Source organism: Hippoglossus hippoglossus, chromosome 7 (assembly GCF_009819705.1).
Source record: "Hippoglossus hippoglossus isolate fHipHip1 chromosome 7, fHipHip1.pri, whole genome shotgun sequence".
NCBI lineage: Eukaryota > Metazoa > Chordata > Actinopteri > Pleuronectiformes > Pleuronectidae > Hippoglossus > Hippoglossus hippoglossus.
In genome coordinates this window covers 12,238,247-12,263,840 of record NC_047157.1, presented here as the reverse complement: position 1 = coordinate 12,263,840, position 25,594 = coordinate 12,238,247, and the positions used below count along the sequence as shown (strand labels likewise).

At 42.3% G+C, this 25,594-nt stretch overlaps 2 protein-coding genes across 6 annotated transcripts in view; one reads left to right on the top strand and one right to left on the bottom strand.

The window, feature by feature from the left end:
• LOC117764699 (thymocyte selection-associated high mobility group box protein TOX-like) overlaps positions 1-6,349 on the top strand; it is a 77,834-nt gene extending 71,485 nt beyond the window's left edge. For both annotated transcript variants that reach the window (XM_034590686.1, XM_034590685.1), the window contains 4 exons: positions 1,018-1,098; positions 2,658-3,056; positions 3,599-3,732; positions 4,643-6,349. In XM_034590686.1, coding sequence (XP_034446577.1) covers positions 1,018-1,098; positions 2,658-3,056; positions 3,599-3,732; positions 4,643-4,685 — 657 coding nt within the window. In that variant the 3' untranslated portion in view covers positions 4,686-6,349. The remainder of the gene's footprint in view (positions 1-1,017; positions 1,099-2,657; positions 3,057-3,598; positions 3,733-4,642) is intronic.
• Positions 6,350-7,992: 1,643 nt separating this feature from the next.
• On the bottom strand, positions 7,993-18,619 carry LOC117764693 (large neutral amino acids transporter small subunit 1-like). Of its 4 annotated transcripts, none has more exons than XR_004614426.1 (12): positions 18,263-18,564; positions 17,307-17,840; positions 17,078-17,203; positions 15,155-15,260; positions 14,972-15,016; positions 14,453-14,576; positions 14,244-14,347; positions 13,833-13,929; positions 12,811-12,960; positions 11,119-11,293; positions 10,409-10,890; positions 7,993-8,005 (listed from the first exon to the last, which is right to left on the bottom strand). XR_004614426.1 is itself a non-coding variant. In XM_034590671.1 (11 exons), the coding sequence occupies exons 1-11, from the start codon at positions 18,336-18,338 to the stop codon at positions 10,814-10,816; spliced, it is 1,614 nt and encodes a 537-aa protein (XP_034446562.1). In that variant the 5' UTR covers positions 18,339-18,619; the 3' UTR covers positions 8,701-10,813. The 4 variants fall into 4 exon arrangements, 2 of the variants coding, with proteins under 2 accessions (XP_034446562.1, XP_034446563.1); XR_004614427.1 differs by having other exon boundaries at positions 17,307-17,837; positions 18,263-18,562; XM_034590671.1 differs by lacking the exon at positions 7,993-8,005 and having other exon boundaries at positions 8,701-10,890; positions 18,263-18,619.
• Between the last annotated feature and the right edge of the window lie 6,975 nt (positions 18,620-25,594).

The following is a 25,594-nucleotide window of genomic DNA, read 5'->3' as shown; positions in this document are numbered from 1 at the left end:
TGCTGATTTGAATTAACATTTTGCCACTTTGATATAATTTCATTTATGCAAAATCCTTGCATGGCTTGAGAAGTTTGGCTTCAAGGTAGAAAGATATTTCTCTGAGAAATTCATTGATGGATCCATACCAGTGCTCGTATGGACACTAGTATTGGAAAAAATAAACTTTTACATACACCTATTTTTTCCTACTAACAAAGACACATTTTCCTCCTTTTTGTTTTATATAAAAGACATGATTATGCTTACAGCCCTCTGTCAATAGCCCTATTTTCCCACACTCCGATGCCATATCCTGCACAGACACACTAAAATGTATACACCTGCCGTATATACAAAAACAAAATACCTGCGTGCAAACACACACATGCAGTTATCCATATATGCACTCATAAACCCACATTCATTATGCAGATGGAATGAGTCCATTCAAACACGGCCGCAGCAGTTACTGTAGCTGAACGACAGCAGAAGTTCGTACATCACTGTAAAAATATGGGAAAGGCAGTTTCAAACAAAAGTCATGCACCGGCAGGGAGCGTTATCCTAATGTGCCAAATGACAACAAGCACCGTGGTGTATAACTAATGTCAGTGTGCTGATAGGAGTGTTATTGTGGAGCTAAAAGGAGGAGAGAGAGAGAGAGAGAGAGAAAGAAAGAGAGAGAGAGAGAGAAAAGTTCCAGTTCATTTCTCTAGGTGGATTGGAATGGAAATGATGTGTTGCTACAATAGAGGGAGACACACTGAGATGAGAGCGTATTAGTGCTGTGATGAGGAAATAGAGGTGTTCTGTACCATTGGCTCTGATGGAAAGGGTAACATTAAGGACATGTGTGCGTGCGTGCGTGCGTGTGTGTGTGTGTGTGGGTGTGCGTGTGTGTGTGTGTGTGTGTGTGTGTGTTGAGAGATGTGTGTGTGTGTGTGTTGAGAGATGTGTGTCTGCACATTTATGAGCATGTCAACCTCTCGTCTCACCCGAAGCCTCTTGTTTTGATTTTCCTTTTTCTCTTCACAGGCGTACAAGAGGAAAACCGAGGCAGCTAAGAAGGAGTACCTGAAAGCCTTGGCCGCGTACCGAGCCAGTCTGGTTTCCAAGGTAACGCTTATGACACACAGGCTCTGGATAAGACTGATGAGGGACTGGATGGAAAATCCCTGCTAATGGGCTGGGTGGGGCTTCCATAGGACAAGGTGGTGGTGGTGGTGGTGGTGGTGGTGGAGGCGGCATCCATTTTTGGAACAATAATACCTCATTTCCATAGGGTGCAGAAGTTGGGGGTTGGGGGAGTGTAATTGGTATGGTGATAGAGGGTTGGGGGAGGGGTCAGCCAATCAGAACGTACGAGCATATGGCCATAACTTCTCTGAGAGATGGAGGGTAGAAAAATGATTGCTCTCTCATGTGCTACACATGCTATCAGGCTTGAGTCTGTTTTATATGCAACTTCAGAAAAGACAGAATGGAAATAGACTAGAGCTCATCCATGCAGGCACCTGTGTCACGTAGTAGATCATCTCCTCCATCCACCGCGTCATCTACAACAGGAAGTATATTCAGATCAACACAAAACAATCATTAGCTCAGCCGCACGGTTTCCACACCTGACATCTTCCCGCTAATTCAGATCTACGACATCCTTTCTTGGCCGGTGAATGATGTCGTCTTGTATGCACCGTGCGGCCGAGTAGCCCGGAGAACACAGAAAGACAAGGAGGAGGCTGTGGATTGCATTGTTTAGTGCCGTCTTATATTAACAACACACAATGTAGTGTGGGGAAGATTCCTTTTGTCATTCCATTTGTTCTGCAGGCAAACAGCCTCATTTCTCTGCCTGGGGTCCTGTATATACGTGTGTGTGCGTGCGTGCGCGCGTGTGTGTGTGTGTGTGCGCGCGTCCCTCTCCCTTTCTCATCTATCTGTCAAGGTGTCTATTGATCATTACCTCGGCCCCTGCTCTATTCATACAAATGGGCTCCATTACCTTCTAATCAACACTGATGGCTGGAGATGAACAATGTGACAGCTCATCATAGAGGCCTGCGCAGGGTGGGGCAGGGTGGAGTTGGGAGGTTGGTGGTACTTTTCGTGGCTGCTGCACCTGCTCAGAGTTGTAGTAGCGTCCAGACGAACAAAAGTCAAGTTTGGGTGGTTTCTGTGGTTTTCTCTTTTTTTTCTTTTTAAGCGCTGCAGCCCTTTCCCAACATCCGGTCTATTTCCCCATCACTCAGCCTGTCTGTGTAGAGTGGTGCAGAAAGAATAGTGAAATCTGTCAGGCCCAGGATCAAATTAATTATCCTTTAAATAGATACAGTCTGATGATAAGCATAGAAATGCTGGAAAAGCCCCGAAAACCCTCGTTTATTAGGAGGCAGTTCTGTGAAAGTCACGGCAGCTTCTTGGTCGATGTGGCTTTAGACCCAGGTCCACAAATAACAGGTTTTACCACTAAGATATACGTGACAAAGTTCTGAAGCTTAGTCTTAATTGTAATGGATGCTGCTATTACAACAATGAGAGGGGAGATGATGTGTTGTGATCAGAGCTTGATGAATGATGATAAATGAGCGTTGATGTTTTGGGGGGGTAACTGGTTGCAGATTAAATGTCATGTTATTGTCGAATTAATTAAAATGATGCATTTCTTTCATCCCCAGACATACAATGACCCCGAACCAAAAAGTGCCCAGCAGAGCAGCCAGCCCTCCCACCTGCTCCCCCCCAAGCAGCCCCTGTACAGCGTGCCCCCCCAGCCCTCCTCAGCCTACCTGGGGCCGCCGGGGTCCTTCCCCCTGTCCGACCTCCAGAGCTACGCTGGGCCGCCCCGACACACTCTGGCCCAGACCCTCAGCCAATCCCAGATGCTGCCGCCCAGCATGAGTGCCTCTCCCCCTTCTCCCTTCCAGATCAGCCCGCCTCTGCACCCCCATGCCCAGCTCTCCCTGCACCAGAGCTCCCTGCTCAACCAGCCAATCCGCATGCAGCAGTCGCAGCCAATCATCTCACACCAAATGGGGCTCCAGGCACCTCTGCATTCCCCTCCTCTCAGCCAACAGGTTGGTCTAACCATTATTAAAACACAGGTGTCTGATAAAGTTCATCATTCATTATCACACATAATTACTTATTATCCATAGTTAATCTCTTCTTATATTTAACAATCAAACTTAAAATAATTCTTGATATTTTATAGAACTTTGAGTTTGCATATTATTCAGTGTTTTTCTTGCTTCCATTTTCCAATTGGTAAAATTATTAATTCACTCTCATTGTATCGTATGAATGGCCTTAATTTCTTTTTTAGTTTTATATTTTGAATTCCATAAATGTTCTGAATATAGATTATGATTATCAGCCTCAAGCTTGTTACCACCCAAGGTAGACTTACCACAAGCTATGAGAATGTGGAACTCTGTTAAATGCTCCTGTAGAAGCCACAAGTCTGTATGGAAAAATAAATTGTTTTATTCATGATATCAGAAGTACTACACTACCCACAATCCTTAGGTGCGATAGCGACGTCTCTGATTTGTCGGCTGGTTTTCGCAAAAAATCTACGTCAAAATAATTTCTTGTCTCTTTTCCTCTGGTCCCACAGGGATTCTCCCATATTCAGGCTGATTACCAGAACAGTGTCGGGGGCTCTCAGTCTCCAGGGGCCCCTAACCACGGCCAGAACCCCGACTGGGACAGCGAGTACTGCAACAGGGACTGCGGACCCAACCACTGCAGGTGAGCTCATCAGATCAGTCGCCTGTGCTCTGTTATGATAGCGGTGACAGACACGATGGCTAATACCAAGAGAAAGAATTAACCCGCGGAGAAAAATTTAATATTATCCAGAACATTTGGATGTTAAGAATAGAGAGCAGTTGTCTGACAGTTACTTATTTTCCGCATGAGTCGCCCGAAACCACTTCACTTTCACACTCACACACTCAGACAGCATTAATCATAAACTGCGATTTCCCTGCTACAGCAAAAGCATCCCCTTGAAATTGAAATGAGTAATGCGGCAGCAAAACAATGCCATTACCGAGCTTGGATAAAGTGTGACATCCAATTAAGTTCCTCTGTGTTTTGCTTAGCACACATTGCCTTATTGAATCAAGCTATTCAAGCAGGTACAAGACGGATGTTGTTTTTTTGTCTCACACCTGAAACTCGGTGCTGCTACTCCGAGAGGCAGCGGATCTGAAAGTCAGTATCTCCCGTATTTAGAGCTGATTCATCTGTATGTCAAACTGGGTCGCGCTCTTTGAAGTAGACGCAGTCTTTGCTTAAACCTTCTCCCTCAGTGGCACGTCGTTGTCGTTTTGGAGTTTTTGGAGGGTTCTGAGTATTGTTATTTCCGGCGAGTCAGGATAGATAACTGGAGAACAGACTGCGTATTTGACATTTCAAGTTCCGAGTGATCTGCAAATTATGACATTTTGTGTTTGTCTTCGCGTTTATTGACGTGCGTTGTTTGCTTTTAGCAGCTGTTTCTGTTTGTTTAAGAGCCAGGCCCTCGTTGTAAAAAAGGTTTTTCATGGTCTCACTGGGATTTCCTGGTGAAATAGAGGAGACAGACACGTAGTCAGAATATCATTGTATCCACATACATCCGAACATACATTAATCCATGTTTTTTCTTCCTCAGCAGTGGCATGGGAGCCCGGGACAAGCCTCTCTACCTCACTTGAAGTTGAAAGACCTCCAAATGTCAGACTCCAGGGAGCTTACCAACATAACAACGTCATCGATGTATCTGCTTCTACACCATTTCATTTTTTTTCTGATGGATTTCGAAAATCCCAAAGACTGCTACAGAAACTTCACCTATTTGCCAAGCACTTAGATCGGCCAGAGGCCTGAGGCACTTCTCTTGCTTTAAAAAAAAAAAAAATTCTCCTCCTCCTTATCAGTGAACTTTCCGTTTTTTTGCGGGGCATTGAGCTTTAAGCTCATGCCAACATACTGGAAATGAAGACCAAAAAAAAAACATGTCTTCTCATCTCGTTTTGAATTTTTTAAAGATGCTTTCTTTCCTCTTCACTCCATTACTCTTGTGTTTGCCATGGACTGCCCTCATTGGGGAGATGAAATGCTCTAAGCATACTCCAAGTGTAGGGGTCTCGGGTAGAAAAGCTAATGCAGGAATCTAGGATATAGTCACCTCACCGGGGGGTGGATACATACAAGACTGACTGAAACAACCCTGACTGAATAGAAGCAAAGCAAAATTATTATGAAGATAGTCACAAACACATGAGACATTTGTAAATCATCCGTGCCCTCGTAAAGGACTCCCTTATTTCCTTTAATTGTCACAGAGTGATTGTAAATATCACCAAAATGGATCCCTCTAATGTGTGTATTTAACTGCAGTCCCTTGCTTTAATTTTTTTTTCTCAAACATTATCTTTTTGTTTGGTTAAGTGATTTCTCGTGCAGGCGGATTCAGTGAGGGAATACACACACTAAAACTCGTGTTGAAACTGTGTTCACCGGTCTGGTTTCTCTCCAAACCCTGAGAGAAACTCCGAGACTGAAAAAAACCCGCTCCATTTCCTCCTTATAGGTGACGGAGCTCTGATAGAGAGTGTCCCTCTCTTCACACGGCCTCAGGACGTTACAAAACTGTAGAGGTCAAAGGTCGAAAACCTCTCCTTTTAGCTCCTCCACCTCTTGGTCAATAAGGACCACCCCCTCCACCTGTAACCCCCACCCACCACCCCTTAGTCCTGACACCACTTGTACAGGTGAATTAAAAAAAAGTTGCTAAATGTGAAATGTTACTAAAGAAAAAAAAAACATAACAGTGGGTTTTAAAGTTTTTGACTAGTTTTATTAGGTGTTTTAGAATTGTGTTGAACTCATCTTTATCATTTTTTGTGAAGATAAAAAAATCTTAATCTATTTTGTTTTTTCACTGTAGCAGGATTTTGCGTTTTTTTTGGAGGAACGGTCATGAGGGTAGATATTATGATTTTTTGTGTATAAACCTGCCAAATGTACTTCTTTAATTTGTAAAGCCAGTGATAAGAGAACTCATTTTGTTTTTTGTTGAATATCATACTGTATGTTTTACAATATGGTCATTCTATTTAATTTGGTTGCAGGTTTCACATCTATTTATGAATGAAATGAAGTAACATTTTGGCTTAATTTCATCAGGGTGCATTATTATTATTATTATTATTATTATTATTATTACTCAAACAACATGATTATTAGAATAATAAATATTTTTTCAGAAATTGTTGTTGGCGCCATACAGTGCACCAGCATTAGATTCATTTTGTGTCACAAATACTTCTTTTGTTTTCTTTTGTCTGTAATAAAATGTTTAAAGTGAAGAAGTGGACAGTTCCGTGTCGACTTATTTGGATCGTGAGTCTCTCCACATTCATGTGTCCTTTGATGGGTAGTACCTGATAGGTGCAGGAGACCATAAACATAACGTTGCGTCCCCCTCCCCTGCACGTGTCTCTGAGGTTAATGAGGAAAATTACCTTTGATGTTGCAGAAGTTAATGCGGCTGCTGTCACACGGCTCATTAGGTGAGGACTTGAAGCTTCCTAGTTTACCTTCACTCAACCAACTTCAACCTTTTCACAGGGTTTTTTTTCTGACTTTTCCTGTTTTTCCTCTTTCATTTAATTGAATCCAGACATGATTAATATAGTAAACCAAGCAGCGTCTTTCTGTCCACTAGCTGTGTTTTTGATGATGAAACTCAGTAGGTGCAGTTGATGTGCACAGTCTTTCACTGAACTACCTTTTACTTACGCATTTCGCAGTTGGATTAAAGGTAGAATAGAACATGTAATTTATCATCCCTCCCCTCCTCTCTCCTCTCTCTCGCGCTCTCTCCCCCCCCCCCCCCCCACCCCTCTCTCTCTCACCCTCCATGAAAATGGTGATGACGCAGTGCCCCCTAGAGCTGATTCATAAAACCAAGCACATTGGGGGTTTTCACTTCCTCTGCACTGGAGGACAGAAAGAATCAGTTCATCGTGGTTCAGTGACTTCATTTAGACAGTCGCTCAAGTGTGATACTGATATTTTTTTAATGATGATAACATTAAAGGGGCCTTGCCTCAGCATCATTAACAACTGTGGTTCCCGCGGGCTACTGAGCTCAGGTGTGAATGTGTGAACAGGTCATTCTTGAAAATACATTAGGTTTAATAAATGTATGTAATATAAAAATAAAAATAAAACATTGATTCAAATAAAACCATATGAGAAGGAATCCAAACCAGAAGACAGAGAGATGCATGAATTAAAGTGCTTTGCTGGACCGCTCCAGCGAGTCGACCTCTCCTGTTGATGATCCTCTATCGTCCCCTGCTGGTCATGTCTGGTAAGTCTCTTGCTCTAACATCAGAAACAATTAAATAGCCATGTGCATAATTTTTTTTTTCAGGACTATAAAACTATAATTAGAAGTGGGATAAGAAAACATGCAATTTATTGATTTGTATTATGCTTAATATTTTATGAATGCCATATCGAGGTTCATCAATTTGCATTAACAGAACAGTCTGATTATCTTACTGGTTTTATTATCTAGCTCCAAAATTGTAGATTACATTTTTTTTTTCTAAAGCCAATCAAATTTGCTTACCAAATTAATAACAACTTACCAAAGACAACAAATTTGAAAATGAAATGACTATTTGTACTTTATTACGAGAACATGGTTGAAGTCAGGCAGAATCCTCGTGGGACAAGTGGATTTATTTCACCACACTTGCAAGACTCTTCTTGTTTTATGGAAAATGGCTCAATGCAAACAACACCAATTATGTGCGCAGGTTGATGTGTTTTGCACTAAAGTTGAGTCAGTTTCACCTTAGCTTCCTATAAACAATTGACGCTCCATGTATCATTTATAGCTTTGCCCCTGGGTTGTTGCTCACAGCAGAACGATAGCTGTGTGTAATATATATTTAAATTTGCAAATAGAATCAAACCAACAGAAAACAATATGTGATTTAACCATTCATGTGCACAACTTCAGAAATATAGTTTCAGAGTATGTTTTAGTGCTATGTGACTGACTCCTCCTTTAATAAATGAGCTTTAATACTTAGTTTTAATACTTGGTTTTAATACCTGAAACCACTGAAGCTGGATTTGACCTATATGACTATCATGAAATGAACCACTCCAGCCCCTGTTCAGGCACCTTCATTTTTTTAGAAGGTATAAAAACACTCCAAACGTCGGTTGTGCAATATTGGCTCCTTGCCTTGTCCAATCTACCCATCGCTAATATTGTCTCCTGGAGCTGTGACACTGGCTCCATCAGCAGCCATCAGACCCTCTCATTTCCTCTCCACACGGATATGAACTGTCCTGCCAGAGCAGGCGTCAGCAGCATCATTGTCTGACAGCCAACAAACAAGACAAGACAAACGAGAAGGGACAGAGCGTTTCACACGGATCACCGCCCAGACACTTGATGGCTGAGGCGATAACGCCACTGGACAACATTTTTCAAGGAGATCCTGCTTGTGAAACATCTTCATTTGGATTCGAAGCCGTCTTGTGTTTTGGGGGACGCTCGTTCTATTGGAGACTGTTATCTGAGGAGAGCCTGTGGCCTTTTGTTAACTGGTGCGAGTATATTAGGCTGCAGCAGAGATGAATCAGATTTCACTGCACTTCTTTTGTTGCCCGTCGTCTTTACAAAACACAGACATGAGCTTGAACAAAAATATGTTTATTATTACATGTACCTGCCATGGTCACTGACATGCAACAGTTACAATAACTCACATCGGTACTTTCAAATTTAAAGATTACAAATATGCTATTAGAGTTTTTTCCCGTCCATAACATTTCATTGTTTTAGGCAAACATCATTAAAGGCATTATCAAGTCATAACACCTTGTATACACATCCAGTATTCCGTGCATCACATAAATATATGTTGATTCCAACAGAAACTGTGCATATTCATAATCACAGTCATTGGGAATCATGTCCTGCCTGGTTTCATTTCATCGGATCTCTTTGATAAAGGGCACTTATCTTCCTTTAAGCACCGGGCTGTTTGTTGATATGCTCACAAATACCTGTCACAAAGATTTTTTTAAATCCTTAAGATGCTGAATGTGAAAAAAAAACTAACCCTAACTTTTCTTTACATTGTTCTTTAAATCCCCCAGTACTGGGGGGATTCTGCATTTGGGATGTCCTTCCCTCTCTCTCTTTACATGTAAATAGATTTTCATGATGGTGTTTTTAAAATGTAATTGATTGAACTTGATGCCTTGGTCCACTTTCCATTAACAAACATAATGATGGTTGAAGAGAGCTTCTCAAATAATAAAGACATTTCATCTGCAGTTGTTTAAAGAGGATGTTACTAAGAGGATAAACATGTTGGACGTATTTAACTGGCAGCGTTTCCCTCGTTGTTTCTGTTTCAAAGTCACTTTCTGTTAATTTGTCCTCAACCAATCTGCATCCAGTTGATTTCACACTATCTTGCAAACCGTGGACCGTCAGCACTCAGTGAAATGCTCAGCAGAGGCTGACGGGCCGAATAAAACGTTGACATTTGAGGGGACTGTCGTTCTATTCTGCACAAAGCCCAGAAAGCTTTTTTTTCATCCTCCTTCATATTCCTCAGAGGCTTCATTTCCTCTGGGGTCATGAGCGGACTGGGAAAGTGCTTGTAATAACTTTGGAAAAAGATATTCACTTTAAAAGCAGGACTTTATAGGCAACTTCCCAATAAAAAAACTTAATTTTCAACATTCATTTTGGTCTTACATTGACAATAAGACAAAAATAAAAGGCAACATGAGCACCACCACGGCTGGCACAGATCAAGGATAAAAGATACAAAACACTACAATGAAGTTTCCTAAATACAGCTGCTAACATAACATCTATACAGATCCTCAGATATCCATCAAATATCATCACATGGAGCGCTGACACCGAAAATAAAACGGTACGAGAAACAGACCTGTTTCACAGCAACACATCTTAAGGAAACATTACATACACAGCTTTGTCTTTTTTTTTGCTTTAGTGCTGTGGACTCAGTTTACAAATCAATACAAAAAAATACAAATATAGAAATCAATATTTATTTTAAATGAATATTAGTAGCTTTTGTGTAACATCTAATCAGATTTGCTGTCGTTAATTAACCACTTCTTCTTTCAAACCTGACCTTGTTGATTTATACTCTGTACACTAATTGTTTCTCATACGAGGTCTTTTCAACTTTGACTCACAGCTTAATATTCCCTAAAACTCTAAAATATAATAAACAATGTGTGGTTCTCGTTGTTAGTGTTTAGTAAATGTAAAGAAAGTATAAAACAAATTCTCATTTGAACATGTAGTTTATGGCAAACTTATTGTTTGAGGCCACTTTTAGAGTTTCTGGAGCACTCAATTTCAGCATGTGCCTGCGACAGTAACTCTCTAACAAACGTGCAACATAAAGGCATGTTCCAGCATTAACAGGAGATGTAACTGTGAAACAGATTTTGAACAAAAATCTGGTAAAATGTCTGAATTTCAAATCCCGACTACAAGATTAGACTTTGTTGACATTGTTGTTTTCAGAAACAAATGTCCACTTACTTTGTCCACAAGAGCATACATAAATAAAAACTCTTTAACCAAGATGGCCAGGCTCCTCCTTAATATACCAACTACCTGGCTGGTTAAATAAAGGTTTAAAAATATAAACTGCTGTAGCTGAATCACGCATGAATGAGCGTAAACACTTTGAGAATGTTCAGACAAAAATGTGATTGCGTCGGCCCTTCATCTTGTTCGGTGTGTGTGGCGTCACTCCACCGCCTCGTGTTTCTCCCTCTCCTCGGGAACAGACATTAAGATCTTCTGACAGGACGTGGTGAAGATTTCTGAGGAGAAACAGCTCATCACATCAACAACATGTCTGTTTTCTTTGGCTCCATTACTGCACATGTTTTTGCAAAAGAAAAAAAAAAAATGTATAGACTTTATCAAACAAATACTTTGGTTTCATTCCCTCGCTTCCACTGTGTAAATAAGCAAAATGTATCAGTGCCCCCCACAGATATTTTCACATGAATCTCATAACAAAGTGTAATGAACGCCGCGTCACTCACCCAGCATCTTCTTGACCACATGGGGTTTCTTCCACTTGAAGCCCAGTAGATACGCTGGGATACCTGTGAGAATGATGCCGCTGCCGACCAGGCACTCGAAGGGAGCCGCCCAGAACGACACGATGATCATGAAGACACAGCCCAGAACGAAAGTCACAGGGATGAACAGGTACACCTGCACAGAGAAAGACAAGAGAACGGGTTTGTTGCAGTTCAAAAAAAGAGGACTATCCAAAAAATACTATTGTTGTTTGGCAAAGTGACGGAGAAATGAATTTCAGGTTCATACAAAACTGATCCTTTTAATTATATAAGAAATTGTCAAATTAGATATGTAACATGCCCTATATGTCAGATACTGCAGCATGTCAAAACATCTCATTATTACTTCATAATATTGTCTTTTCACTTGATGTGGAATATGAATTAATATGAATAAAATAACGTGCAGATTTGCCTTTTTGTTCATGTGTTTGTTATCACATCTTCAGTTGAAACCAGCTATGGAAGGTTAACTAAGTACACATATACTTGTACTTTTATTGAGTATTTTCATTTGTACTTCTACTCCTCTACAATTCAGAGAAAGAAAACGTATCTTTTCACTGCACTACATTTATTTGTATTTACTCAAAACTTAGATTTGACTGTAGTTTCAGATTCGTTTTACAAATTTAACCAACATTTAAGTGGCATACACATTAATGCCTCAATAAACATTATCCAATAACATGATAAACATGATTCTGACAGGAGCCACTCTACAAAACAAGTACTTTTGCGACTTAAACTATATGTATACATAGTATACAGGTAGATAGAAAGGTAGGTAGGTAGGTAGGTAGGTAGGTGCGTAGGTAGGTGGGTAGGTAGGTAGGTAGGTAGGTAGGTAGGTTGGTGGGTAGGTAGGTAGGTAGGTAGGTGCGTAGGTAGGTTGGTGGGTAGGTAGGTAGGTAGGTAGGTGCGTAGGTAGGTAGGTAGGTAGGTAGGTAGGTAGGTAGGTAGGTAGGTAGGTAGGTAGGTAGGTGCGTAGGTAGGTAGGTAGGTAGGTAGGTGCGTAGGTAGGTAGGTGCGTAGGTGCGTAGGTAGGTGCGTAGGTAGGTAGGTAGGTAGGTAGGTTGATGGATAGAATACAGATGCTCAGCTTCTGTAGCCGAGCTTTGTAAGCTGATGAAGAGAAATGTGTTGTTGTTGTGACAGAAGATAAATTTAGATGTGAAAAAAACTAACAATTGTCTTGATTCATGAATGGTTTACACATGAAGAAGAAAGCTCCATTTGTTCCTTGTTAGAGGTTCATCTTATAAAACAAATAGGCTGAGAGCACTCAGGCTCAGAGCAGAGATGAAAGACTCCAGTCAACCAAAGTAATAATCCCATGATGAAACAGAAACAAAGAGCCATGTATCCGTGCAGACACCACTCCCATCCTGATATCACAGTGTGGTTCCATTTCCCACAATAATAAGCGTTGTGATACAATAGTTGTTTTATTAAAAGACAGATTTTATGAAACCGGGGGACGTGTTTCTATTTATGTTTGAGGCAGACAGAGAAAGTGGCTGAGGTTCAGGTCAAGATCTTAAATCACTGCTATACCTTTCGGTGAGTTTCAAATCTTTCACACTTCACTTTTCTCAGATAGATTGTGCAATGAAATATTTGCCACCTGATCAGACATGGGTGCTCTACCTTAATGGGCCTCCTGAGGTCGGGCTTGGTAAAGCGCAGCCAGATCAAACCTGCGATGGCCATACCAACACAGAGCCAGGTGAAGAAGCTGAAGAGGTTGATGACAGAGAAGATGTCCTGGGAGATGGCGTACATCATGGACAGCAAACACTGATATCAGGGAAAAGGAACAACAAGATGATGTCAGTCTTTCATACACGCATGCACAGTATTAAAAAGATATTTATCGCCGCCAAGGAAGTTACGTTTTCACCCCGGTCCGTTTGTTTGTTTTGTTTCTTTGTTTGTTAGCGAGATTACATAAAAACAACCCAACAGATTTCTAGGAAATTTTGTAGAGGGGTGGGACACGACCCAAAGAAGAAACAATCACATTTTGGTGCTGATCCAGAACAGAGAGCAGGTCCGGGATTTTTCTTTTCACTTTCTTTAACACTGCAAATTGTTGTTCAACAATTTCATTGATTTCTCAGGATAATTCATGGTTCTTCATTAAAAAATCTGGTTTAGGGGAATCCTATTTATGAGTGTGTGCAATTTGGTGCCGATCAAAATAACAATCCAGATATAGTGAATTCAAATGTGGTCTCATAAGGAAACTGTTGGGCCTTGGAGGAGGTCGTGTGCCATTCTAGTTCACAGGTGTCTTTGTGGAATATGTGTGACAAATGCTAAATGTAGCACATATCAAAATACACATTAGATGCATGTAAATATCAGAGAGTAAAAGGAATTTTTTCTATTAAAAATAACTTTACAAATACTTAATAACTCAATAATCAGCATTTAGACCGATCTATGATCAGTACTTGTTTTAGCTTATACGTATTTTCAACTGCCAGAAACATGTTGACGCTGGCTGCATTAATAAAGGTCATGTATGATTTAGTGCACCTTTATTAACCATGATTCTATTAGATGTCATCCTTGGTTCTTGGGGTAATCAGGCACTTCTGATGGTGCTGATTTGTAAAACACAAGAGTAACTGTTGAATCATCACTGTTAGTAGCAGGGGTCTTACTGTGAAGATGAGGGACGGCACTGGAGTGAAAAGGTCTGAGTGGACCAGTCCCAGAGCTGCGGGGAGTTGACCCTCTCGAGCGCCAGCATAGAACAAGCTAGAAGAGAGAAAGCTCTTTCATGTTTATTTTTTGATAAAACAGTCGCCCTATATTAACAGTTCCAGCCAATAACAGCCCCAGGTTTTGGAACACACCCCCTACCCACCCCTTACTCTCCTATCGTATGGCACTTCACATCCTCTCTAAAACGTTTGAGCGTTCACGCCCTAACGTCCAGTATCCCTTTCTCAAAACATCCTGACTCCGGTTTCATCACTGCACAGGAAAATTGTGCCCCTAACTGACCATGTTGTTTTTAAACGGACTTGCCTGACTTCACCTCCCACCCTGAGCTATGTGTAAACACGCACCGTGCTGAGGTGAAGAGGGATCCGTTGACGGCTCCAAAGCAGGACAGTCCCACAAAGACAGGAATCAGCCAGGACATCACGCCGAGATGGTACTCCCCGAAACTCTGCGAGACAGCACAGCCAGTAACACATAGGAAGGCAGCTTACATTTTGTAAAACATACAATAAACTGAGTCTCAGAACGTTTTTGACAGAAGCATAATGCTTACCACGGCAACAGCCTCGGACTCGACCATAACTTCAGGAGAGATGGTGGTGAAGTAGGCCAGGTTGGTCAGAACATACACCACAGTCACTATGGGCATGGAGATGATGATAGCCAAAGGCAGGTTCCTACGGAGGGAAAGGTCAGAGGTCATTGGAGAAGAGCTCCTCTCAACATCTCGACCACTTATTTTCTTATAATGTGATCATTTAGCTAGTGTTCAGTTTCATGCATGTGAAGATGACCAAGGACAGTTTCAAATAGTTGTGTACAGTGATCAGTTTTGCATTAATATAATATAACATAATACTTTAAAGCATAAGCATCACCTAATGATGCAGTAAAAATCCAATCTAATGCATTATATGATATGGTGTTCCTGTTCCTTTGTCCAGCCTCTCTTTACTGTGTCTCCATGCAGTCCGCTGCAGTTAACAAGCACGGATGAGGTTCATCATGCTGTTGGCAAATATCTGTACAGTCTGTACAATCCTCAAAACAACCTTCATCAAATTTAAGTCACCTCTCTGGATTGATCATCTCCCCGGTTACGTAATTCAGGTAGTTCCTAGAAAAGAAAACAAGAGTTCCACACTGTTTTAGCAATTGGCGAAAAATTACTGGGTATTGCACTGCAAAAAGAACAAGCGAACCGTTTCTATTTCCAGACTGTTATTACATCAAAAATTGGTCACAAATGCCTCACCAGCCTCCAAAAGCAAAGAGGCCGCTGTATAAGGCCAAGACAATGTTGTCGACCCCCATTTTGCTGCCTTCAAATGCCTTCTCTGGCATAAGGTACGGCACGTCACCTGCACACAGAAGAAATTAGAGGTTAAGGAATAATTGACCTTTCACGTCTTGCGGTTTCATACATTTTGAATCGATTCTCATTAAGGGCTCCTGGCGCTTTTCTATTTCTTGTATCAAGGCCGGTATGATGCTGCTTGTCATTTGACAGGTCGGACATTTTCAACCAGCAGCGAGCCAGTACTGACACATTTGAGTTGTTGCCTGGTCGACATTTAAATATGAGCAGAATATATTTTGAGTCCACCCATTTACTCAGAGCCGCTACAAAAACCAGTGCATCAGCAAAAGGAGTTGTATTAGAGCGTGTGTGTGTGTGTGTGTGGGTGTGTGTGTGTGTGTGTGTGTGTGTGTGTGTGTGTGTGTGTGTGTGTGTGTGTGTGTGTGTGTGTGTGTGCAGGCTCGTAGTCTTGCTTCTGGGTGACTCTCCCCTCTACCTGTCGCTTTCAGATGGTAATGACTTTCCTTTTCCACGAGGCCTGTTACACCCTCATTATTTTCTCACTCAGTCCTCTGAGAGACCACAGTGTGACAACAGCCGGCAAGCCTCGCCGCCCAGTCTCCATGGAAACGCAGCGTAGAGCACAATGGTGGTGGGGCATGGCTTCGCAAAGGGAGGGGGGGAGAGCAGCAGATGTAGCACGGAGCGAGCGATGGTCACGAAGTGTTCTCGTCTGGTTTTACTTCAGATGGTGTGACTGTGGCTCATTTGCTCCTTCAGATTTGAAAATAATTTCAAGTATATTCCTTATTTTTTCAAGATGGAGTCACATGAATGTTTCCCGCCATGTTTAAGACAGTGATATTGAAGATTCAGTCAATAATGTGAGTCATTTCTGCAAGAATATACATTTTCCACAATTTCCTTTTCATGACTAAATCTATTCAATCGTGTTCTGTGGGCTACTGTGCAGACGAGTCATGTATGAAACCAATTAGGCTCTGTAGTGTTCAGCAGATGCACAGTACACCTGTATAGACACACGTGGCTGCACTCCTGCTCAGACTCAGCAACATGGCTGCACACAGACAAGCCTTGTGCTCAGACTCAGCAACTGTGCAAACAGGCAGAAAGGAGGGCAGTCCGCTCGGTCGGGTTCATTAGTGTTGGACAACAATTTGTTGATCATCAGCAACAAAAGAAATAAACCCCAGATATAGTCACCCATGCAGACAGTTCGGGGTGAAATAATAAATTGTGTAACTATATAAAAACTACAAACTGTAAGAGCACATTTTATTTACACTTCTTTTACTATTGCACTTAATATCTAAACAGAAGAAAGTAGTTCTTGTTTGGAGACAGAAAGAATATCTATATTACTGCACAAGTACTGTGTCTGTAACAGAACATTACAATTGCATCACATGGTAGAGTTTTACCGATCATTATAGTAGATTTTAATACAACTTGTAATTATCAGAGTAACAATAGAGATAAATTATGATATTTGTACTATAGCTGTCACACAAAAGAATAGAACCATATATTTTCATTTATACTAAAGTTAATACGAGTTAAGATTAAATATCAGTTTGTCTTACTTGTTTTTGTCTGTTGAGTTTATCATCAGCTTGTGATCAAGAATTCAGTGATAAAACTGGAAATTATACCAGATAAAGAAAGAGACGGGACTGGGAAACCCAGCTGGTTGATATCAAGTTGCATACAAACATTAGAGTGTTTAGATAATGTGAGTTTAGCACTGATTTTGGTGCCTTTAGGGTTTTCATGTGGCCACAGAACACACAGTTTTACACAGATCCCTCATATGGACTAAAGATTCAGTGCCTGTGTGTCTCCTTCTGTGCTACGTACCTGTGGAGATCTGAATGAAGCCAAAGAGGATGATGATGATCAGAGCCACCAACTTGGAGGCCGTGAACAAGTCCTGCACTTTGGTGGCCGCTCTGACACTGATGCAGTTTACAAATGTCAGGGACGCTGCAGGAGGTGAGAGATAAGAAGAAGATTTACAGGAATGATCACATTGAATGAAGATATGCATCTAAACTCTGTTACTTTCTGAACTGAGCCCAAAACTCACTGAGACACAGGCAGGCAATGAGCTTGGCTGCACTTTCGGGCACAGGGCAGTCTGGGTAGAGAGGTTTCAGAAGATACGTAGCGAACACCAGCGACACCACGTACTGCGACGACGGCCGAATGATGAGCATCTCCACCCAGAGCTTCAGGAAGGCCGCCAGCTCGCCGTACACCTCCAAGATGTAAGTGTAGTCCCCCCCTGACTTGGTGATGGTTGTGCCCAGCTCGGCGTAGCACAGGGCGCCCATGGTCGAGATCACTCCGCAGGCTGACCAGACGATGAGGGAGAGCCCGGCCGAGCCCGTCTCTTTGACCACCCCTGACGGGGCGACGAAGATGCCCGAGCCGATGATGGTGCCTATAATCATCCCCACGCCGTTGAAGAGGGTGATGCTGCGTTTGAGCTCGATCTTCTCCCCTTTGGCAGGGGCGACGTCGGTGGGGCTCGCGGCCGTTGGAGCAGGGACCAGGGAGGCAGATGGAGATGCTGGCCGCTCCTCGATGAGACCATCTGGGTCTGGGTCTGCATCGGCTGCTGGAGGAGAAGAGGAGCAGGCAAACGAGGAGAAATTAGCAAAGTGGGAAACTTTTCTGCGGTGTGAGAGTTTTTCTGTCCATGGGAATTCGAGAGCAGCAATTACTTGTGAATCTCTGGTATGCACATTGAAAGAACAGGTAAAGAACCGGTAAAGAACTGGTTTCTCCAGAACGTTACCTATCCCTAATGTTTACCTCCTTCTGTTCCAAAGTAGACGCACCCTGCTGTAGGGTAATTGGTTAAGAGTTAATATGCTCACCTATCCTTGACACACACATAACAACAGCATGATGAACGTCTCCATAGCAACATCAGATTGTGCTCTTGCATCAGGCAATGTTGCATCAGAGCGCATGGCGGATTATTGCAGCCCCGCACCAGGTGGTGTCTACAGGAGTATAAGCGTGCACTGTACTCACCACCTATCTTCTCCTGGCTCGCCGCCTTGGACACACGCTCACAACTGCTCCGTGATTTCAGCTCCGGCTCAGCCATCTTCCCTCTCAGTCTGGGTCCCCTTGTCTTGTCTTCTTTCTTCCTCCTGCCCCCCTTTCTCCTTCCTCCCTTTATGCCCCCTTTCCTCCTGCTGCCTGGATTTCCTCCTGTCTTTCTCTCACACGATCCACCCCTCAATCTCTGTCTCTATAACCCGCTCTGATTCGTCCACGCTCACGCACATGCATGCACGCTCCCCTCCTCATTTGCACACACTGCCTTTCGTCACTCAGGCTGGAATTCATCTGACCCTGATCCTCTCTCTCTGTCTCTTCCTCCTTCCCTCCCTCCCTCCCTCCCTCCCTCCCTCCCCCCTGTGTCTCCAGGATACAGCAGGGAGGGGCTGAACCTTTGTGATGCTGCTGCTGCCGGGGCCCACACCCACTCCAAATACATGATGGGATAACTCAGAGGGGGGAAGTAGGTTAGCAGCAGGCACCATTTGGAGAGGGCCTCCGTGTGATGCTATAATCCTTTTGTGTCCTGGCTAATCCAGTGCAATACAGTATGTTGTGTCTGTTTGTGTGCTGGGAGAGATGCTGCAGGGCTGGTGCGTCCTCTAGTGGTGGTCAGGTGGAACCACAACAGCCTTTGTTCTCTCATCTCTAGTGCAGAAAGGTGACACCTCTACCGCATTGACCCCATTCAGGGCAGAATGAAAGTGATGGGGCACGTGATACTTCTGTAACCACCTGACACCCACCACTTGCACGATATTAGCTGACGTCATCGTCAGGTAGGAGTTCAGGTCCTGACCTTCCCAGCTCAACAGTGCCGGTGTCTTCAGGCTGCTCCGTAATAAGGACAGTGGCAAACTGTGATAGATAGAATAGAGAAAAATCTGTCAGAAATTGTTTTGCAGAACAAAGTACAAGTGAAGTATACAAATGGGTATAAAGTAAATGTAACTTGAACATACCGCTGCCAAGGACCTAACACACTCATAGATATCAGTCCCTTAAATCTGCCTGATTTTCTTCATCGAGATCCAGGAGTAATTCCCCTGGAAATGGATGCAAATGTTGAAAATCTCTCTACATGTTAAAACAAACACCAACGTGGGCTCTTCCCTGACCCATACCGCATCTTTCCACCAAGTTTGTAGTCTGTAGTTTTTGAGTAATGCTGCTAACAAACAAACACCAATGAAAACACAAACTCCTTAGTGGGTTAGGGTTAAGGTAATAGTTAGGGAACACCTCGCAAAGGACAAGTGAAAGACATGTGTGGGAGTTTTCGGTTTTGTAACAACATTGTTTGTCCCTATTGTCAGGTGGATTGGCTTAAATTAACAGGAGGGGACTTGGCTTGGTGCTAGTGGGCTGCACGTCACACTTCGACCACTAGATGGCGACCTAAACAAACTGTAGAAGTCAACACACACCATCTTGCTGTCGATGGAACCACAATGAAGTTTCACACTCTATATTTAGTGAGACAAGAAATTCGAGAATCTATTTTTGGGTGTGTTCCACTCTCGCTGATAGGAAACTTGACTATAGACAACAGAGTCCACCAAACAGTGTTACTAGTGTTTGTTGTGATTCTTTAGTGACAGACTGTGTCGACCTTTGACCCCTGGGGAATCATAAAGGTGATTAAAACCTGAGGAAAGAGTGAGTTTGTGTGCAACTAATTTTCTTGTTATTTAAGAGTAGGGCTATATCTATATATATATATATATATACTATGAGGATTGAGAGATGTAAAAACATGAACAGGGACTGTAAAGGTACTTTGCAGCATTTTCTTTTTCAAATAGCTACTTTGAGTAAAAGACCACAGAACTCCTCCAGACGTGTTTTCTTCTAGTGGCCATCAAACTGAACAACTAGTCCCCCTACTGGCGGGAGGACCACTGACAATCAGACACTGATTAGACACAATTAGACACAAATAATACTATTATTACTATTATATTTCATGTCCAGCATTACTATTGATAAGTAACTTTATTGTTTTTTTCATCACATTATGTTAAATTTCATGTGGAATATCCCATAGTTATCATTACTTAACATCCTTATCATTACTACATACTGCCACTAGTTGAGTGTTCGTTTACTGTCTTAAATAACTTTATTATCATTTCCTCCGTTATTTCTGTTCACTTTATATTTTTATTTTCACTTATAGTACACTTTTATATTCTTTAGACTAGATGCTCTATTGTTTCTTCTCTGTAACGCATATTTGTAATGGTGGCGTAAACTGGTGCGATAATTATCTTTGGGATCGATAAAGTATGTCCTTATCTCCGCTGTATTTTACCGTAGCACCGTGTAAAAAGTGCATTCTGAGAATGAGCCCCGTTGTGTTTCGGCGTACTTGCATGTCTATCACCGCTGACAAAGTCGACCTGCGACCACCGAGCTCGGCTCAACACGAGCGTCTCGGCTCCACAGCGGCGGAGCGCAGGCCGACGCTGGATCCCACCAGGGCACTCTCTGCCTCGGGTCCGGGGACTTTCCCCTGGGCGGGGAGAGGAGAAACCGGTTCTCTGCTGGTAGCCCAGAGTGCAAGTCTTCGGAATGCCCGGATGTAAACATGGTGACGCCGCGCCTTAGTACTCTGAGTTTTGTCACTTTCTTTCTATCATGGTGTTAGTGTATATTTTTTTTTACTTTGCAGTGTAACGCTAAGATTATGAAATGTGAGCGTTGATCAGTAAAACACGGCGTCGACCTCCAAATATCTTCTTTGTTGTTTCCGTTGTTTCTGCTGGTTCTTGAATTAAATGAATGCAGTGAAGGATCATGGGAAGTCTTAAAGGTATACTAACTAGCTAAATAAATGGCTACCACAGACCAGCCTCCTGTCGGTTCTACAGATCCTGTTCACACAGTACAGGGGCACGTTGTATTCACGGAAGTAAACTGGTATTATGTTTCACTTTCTGTGTTTGTTGTGAGATTAAATCATAACAAAAACAATCCAATCTTTGGGAAAACTCACCTCCGAGGAGCTAGAGAAAGGAAACCTTCTCTGCACTGAAGAAATATCTGAGTTGAGCCCGTGTGAGACTGTATCAGTAGAATTCACAATTTATGTGTCCTTTATATGTCACAGCTTCAGAAGTGACTCTCATCTCTCTTAGTGTCGTTCATCTGTTTTTCATTACTCAACACAACCTCGCTCCCTTTCTCATCTACTTTCTTTCTACTTGTGTCTCCATCCATCAGATTTTCTTTCCTTATCTCATGTCATTTTCTATTAGCTCTTGATTTGCTTTCATTTATTTTTAGCTTGACTATTTTTACTGCTTCTCATTGTTCCCTTGTTGCCTTTTTATCCCTGCGGCTTCCCTCTCACTTACAGTCATCTTCTATCTGTGATCTCATTTCTCAATCTCTGATTTCACCTTTTGATCCTGTCATCTTTTTCCCTTAACCCTTCGTCTCTGTTCCAGGAAGGGAGGCTGTTTTGCAGTCTGCGTTTCCCTGCTCAACCTCTTAATTACTCTCCTTGTTAAAGTTTGTTAGATTACGCAGGAAACATGTCCTCAGTTTAATCCGTTTTCCCAGCAAATGTTTCTCTCAGTGTTTTTTTTTTCATTCTTGCCATACATTTTCTTTTTATTTCTTATTGTCCTTCGATTCATCTTCCTTCGTTCTTCCATCCGTTGTTTTTCTGAAAATAGAATTCCCTTATTTCATTGCGGTGTTCCGTGTTATAAATGAGAAAAAGACAGTGATTAATGTTAATCACTGTTTATGATGTTGAGTGCAAAACATAGATCAGGATCACAGACTGTAAATATAGATGGACGACATGACAGCTCCCAAAAGTGAAGCCAGAGTCTCCTGATAACCACCTGGTAGTCGTCCATCTTCATTTCCAGTGTATGATGTGGACACAGAAACCACATGTTGTTATTTAAAATCATGGAGTTGCAGTAATATGATGCTATAACCACTCCTCTGTGCAGGCCTCCAAAAATATTGAGGAACACGAGAGTCTGGAGATTTGCTCAACATCCAACTGGAAAAAAGAAATTCACATTTTTTTGTATTTTGTTTTTCTTTAGCAATACAACAGAAGAAAGGTGCAAAATCAAAGAACATAGATACAAATAGAAATCTAGAAGGAACAAGGCAAAGCAGACCCACAATGTCTGTCGTCTGTTCAGGGAACAATTTGTGTTATTTTGAATTAAATCATGTGTGTATGTTTCTGTGTGTGGGCGGCAGAGCTGTGCAGTGGTTAAAGAGCTGTTGCCTCACAACAAGAAGGCTCTTGATTCCAATCCCAGAATTTGGCCTCGGCCTGTCTGTGGCGTTTGTTTTCTCTGCGTACTCCAGCTCCAATTGAAGACTCTAAATTGACTTTAAATATTGATGTAAGCGTGATTGTTTGTCTCTGTGTGTTGGCCCTGCGATACACTGGTGACCTGTCCAGGGTGCACAATGCCTCTGGCACAATGTCAGCTGGGATGCACCCTGCACCCTTCAAGGGATATACAGCATAAATAATGGATGGATGGATGGATTTCTTTGTGGACCTCACTTTGTGTGCAGCGGCATTGTCATGCAGGGAAGAAAAAAAAGCCCCACAAAAGTGCACAATTTTAATGCACAGGGATGTCCACACATTTTATGGTGAAGGTGTTATTACAGATTGTTAAAATATTCTGCTGCTGGTTTTTCCTGCTGAGCAACGATTTTCTGCAACCTTTTCATGAAACTATTTAATTTCATTATTCTCATTATTCCACATATTTTTACACGCCATTCAAATTGCATGCACTAGCACCTCACCCCACACATTCTTTCATTCCATAGGGTTTCCATCTCCCCATTTTTCCATTCCCTCACTTTCCTCTCCTCTCCTCTCCCTGACTTTTTCTGTCCTTCTTTTCATGGAGCCAATTTACCATCTCTCCACTCTTCAAAGAAACATCCACCTCCTGTTGCCACCACCCACCGATATTCCGCTCTGTTTCATATTTCTTTTCATCAGTCCTTTCATCACGGCCTCCTCCACCGAAATATCATGCATATCCCTCCGTTAATGCCCCTCTGCCTCTGCAGGATGATGACACTGCAAGATGTATTTTACCTCCTCCTGCTCTATGTCTTCACGACTTCCATAAACCTTTCAAGTTTTAATGTCATAATCTTTTACCTGTCCTCTTTTTTCACTATTTCGGCTTCACATCCTCTTGAACCTCTCCATTACTCTGAGTATTTTCTATTTTCTCGTGAGACTATCCACGTAATGATTCATCATATAATTACCGAACTGTGATCTGCTCTTATTTTCAGTAAATGAACAAAAATACCCAAGGGTTGTTATTGAGTGATCTAAAGCTTGTTAGGCAGGGAAGCATATTTCACTGCAGTTTTATTGTTTATTCTTTTTTCCATCCACTTGGTTAGAAAGTCATTTAGAGACCTAATAAAATAGCTGCATTAAACTTGAGCCAGCCGGTAAAATCAAATGATGTGCTGTTGTTCCACTGCACTGATGCACTGTTTTAATTCACATTTTCTTATCTGTATTAAAGCCCAGAATGCCTCACTGCTTATCGCCAGGAGCTCGTCAACCCGCATCACGTCTTGTTTTATTCCGATTTCACCATTAAAGTGAAAACGTCTCCACAAGCCTGACAGTTGTCGCTTATGAGCCGATGCACTCCTCCGCTCATGTTTGCGTCATCTGCTGCTCGAACCGAAGTGTGGCCAACGAAAGCAGGCAGCCGAGCCCATCGGATAAGACAGATCAAATGCCTCGCGATTCCGGAAATATATTTTGTGCCACGGGCCGTCAGTAATCCCTCCTTGATCAGCTGTCACTAAGCTGTCCTGGAAAAATGCTAGAAGACATGTAACTCTACCCTTCGCTGCATTCTCTGAATCTGAATCCTCCACTCCTCTTCCTCCTTCCTCCACCGCCCATCCTCGGGTTTGCTTCCCCTCAGTGTCGATGTGCTCTGACAGTTGACCCTGATTTTCCTCTGCCAGCATGTCCCTGTCTCTTCCCACACTATTTCTTCTCTCGCCTCCTTTTTCTCATTTCTTCTCCCTGCATGTGTCCTCTGTATTTCTTCGAAACATTGTCTCCATCTACTCCTTCTTAATCACATACAAGCACAAACACATGCACATAAGCTCCTCATTGATCAGGCAGCAGTGACGTCACCAATGGACCATTTACAGCCAATTCATCTGCACCATCTTGACTGAATCGTCTTCTCTTGTTCCATTTTCCAGCATCTGCATAATCTGCTGTGAAAACAATCTACGCTCTGTTCAATTCAAACTAGAAAATGTCACAAGAAGACATAATGGCATCAACATATCGTGACCACTCCAGTGAGAGATTCTAACGTTTGTTTTATGTGGGACCCAATTTGATGTTTTAAATATAGACATTCACATTGGAACAAGTATCTGTCCCTAGAGAAATCATTCTGTCAACAGCAGCAGGGAAGGATTAGGGTGTAGGAATTTATTTCCATGAGAGGCTGCAGGTATTACAGGCCTCCTGCCTTTACCACCAACACTTCCTCCGGTTCTCATCATAGAGAACCCTCTCCGTTTAACTCTGAAGACACCTGAAAGGTTGGATTTCTGTGGTTAGCAGTGTCGCCTCACAGCAAGACCATTTGAATCCCAGTTTGGCTGGAGTCGGCATGTTTTTCCCCGTGGTTGACTAGGTTTTTCTTCGGCTCCCTCCCATGGTACGAGGACATGCAGATTAGTTTAAAGTTAACTTTAAATTGTTACTTTACTTTGACTTTTACTTAAATGTAGGTGTGAATGTGAGTGTGAATGGTTATTTATCTCTGTATGTTGGCCCCGTGGTGCGCTGGCAACCGGATGTACCCGGATGAACAGTATAGACAATAGATGGTGAGTTTAAGATGCTGTGAAATCATATGCACCCTGATGTTTATACATTATGACCAAATATAGGTTGTGACTATGAGCTGTCAGCTGCTGCTGCAGTGGAAACTTTGACAATAAAGTTTCTGTGAAAGAGCTGTTTCATGTTGCGTGTCGGAGGAAGAAGCACCGACTGGCTTTGAAGAGGGGAAAAGCAGCTAATTGCCCCACATTCACCACAAGGTGGGTTTGAAATCGCTCCATTTTCTTTTTTCAAAAGACGTTTCCCAAAGGTTCCAGCAGCTGATATCATGAGCTTATATGAGGTACTTTATGTCTGTCAGTTCTATTCAGTGAAGTAGAAGAAAATAATTTCTATAATTTGTCTTCTGCTGTTTCACAGTGGATTCTGATATTTAAATCTGGTAT

Excerpts from the sequence above, each read along its gene's own strand:
- LOC117764693 (XM_034590671.1), bottom strand. The coding sequence starts at position 18,338 with ATGGCTGAGCCGGAGCTGAAATCACGGAGCAGTTGTGAGCGTGTGTCC. Across the intron at positions 17,204-17,306 it reads CATTGCCTGCCTGTGTCTCA|CGTCCCTGACATTTGTAAAC; the intron begins GTGAGTTTTGGG and ends CACCTCCTGCAG. Across the intron at positions 12,961-13,832 it reads TGCCGTCCCTCATCTTCACA|TGTTTGCTGTCCATGATGTA; the intron begins GTAAGACCCCTG and ends CCCTGATATCAG.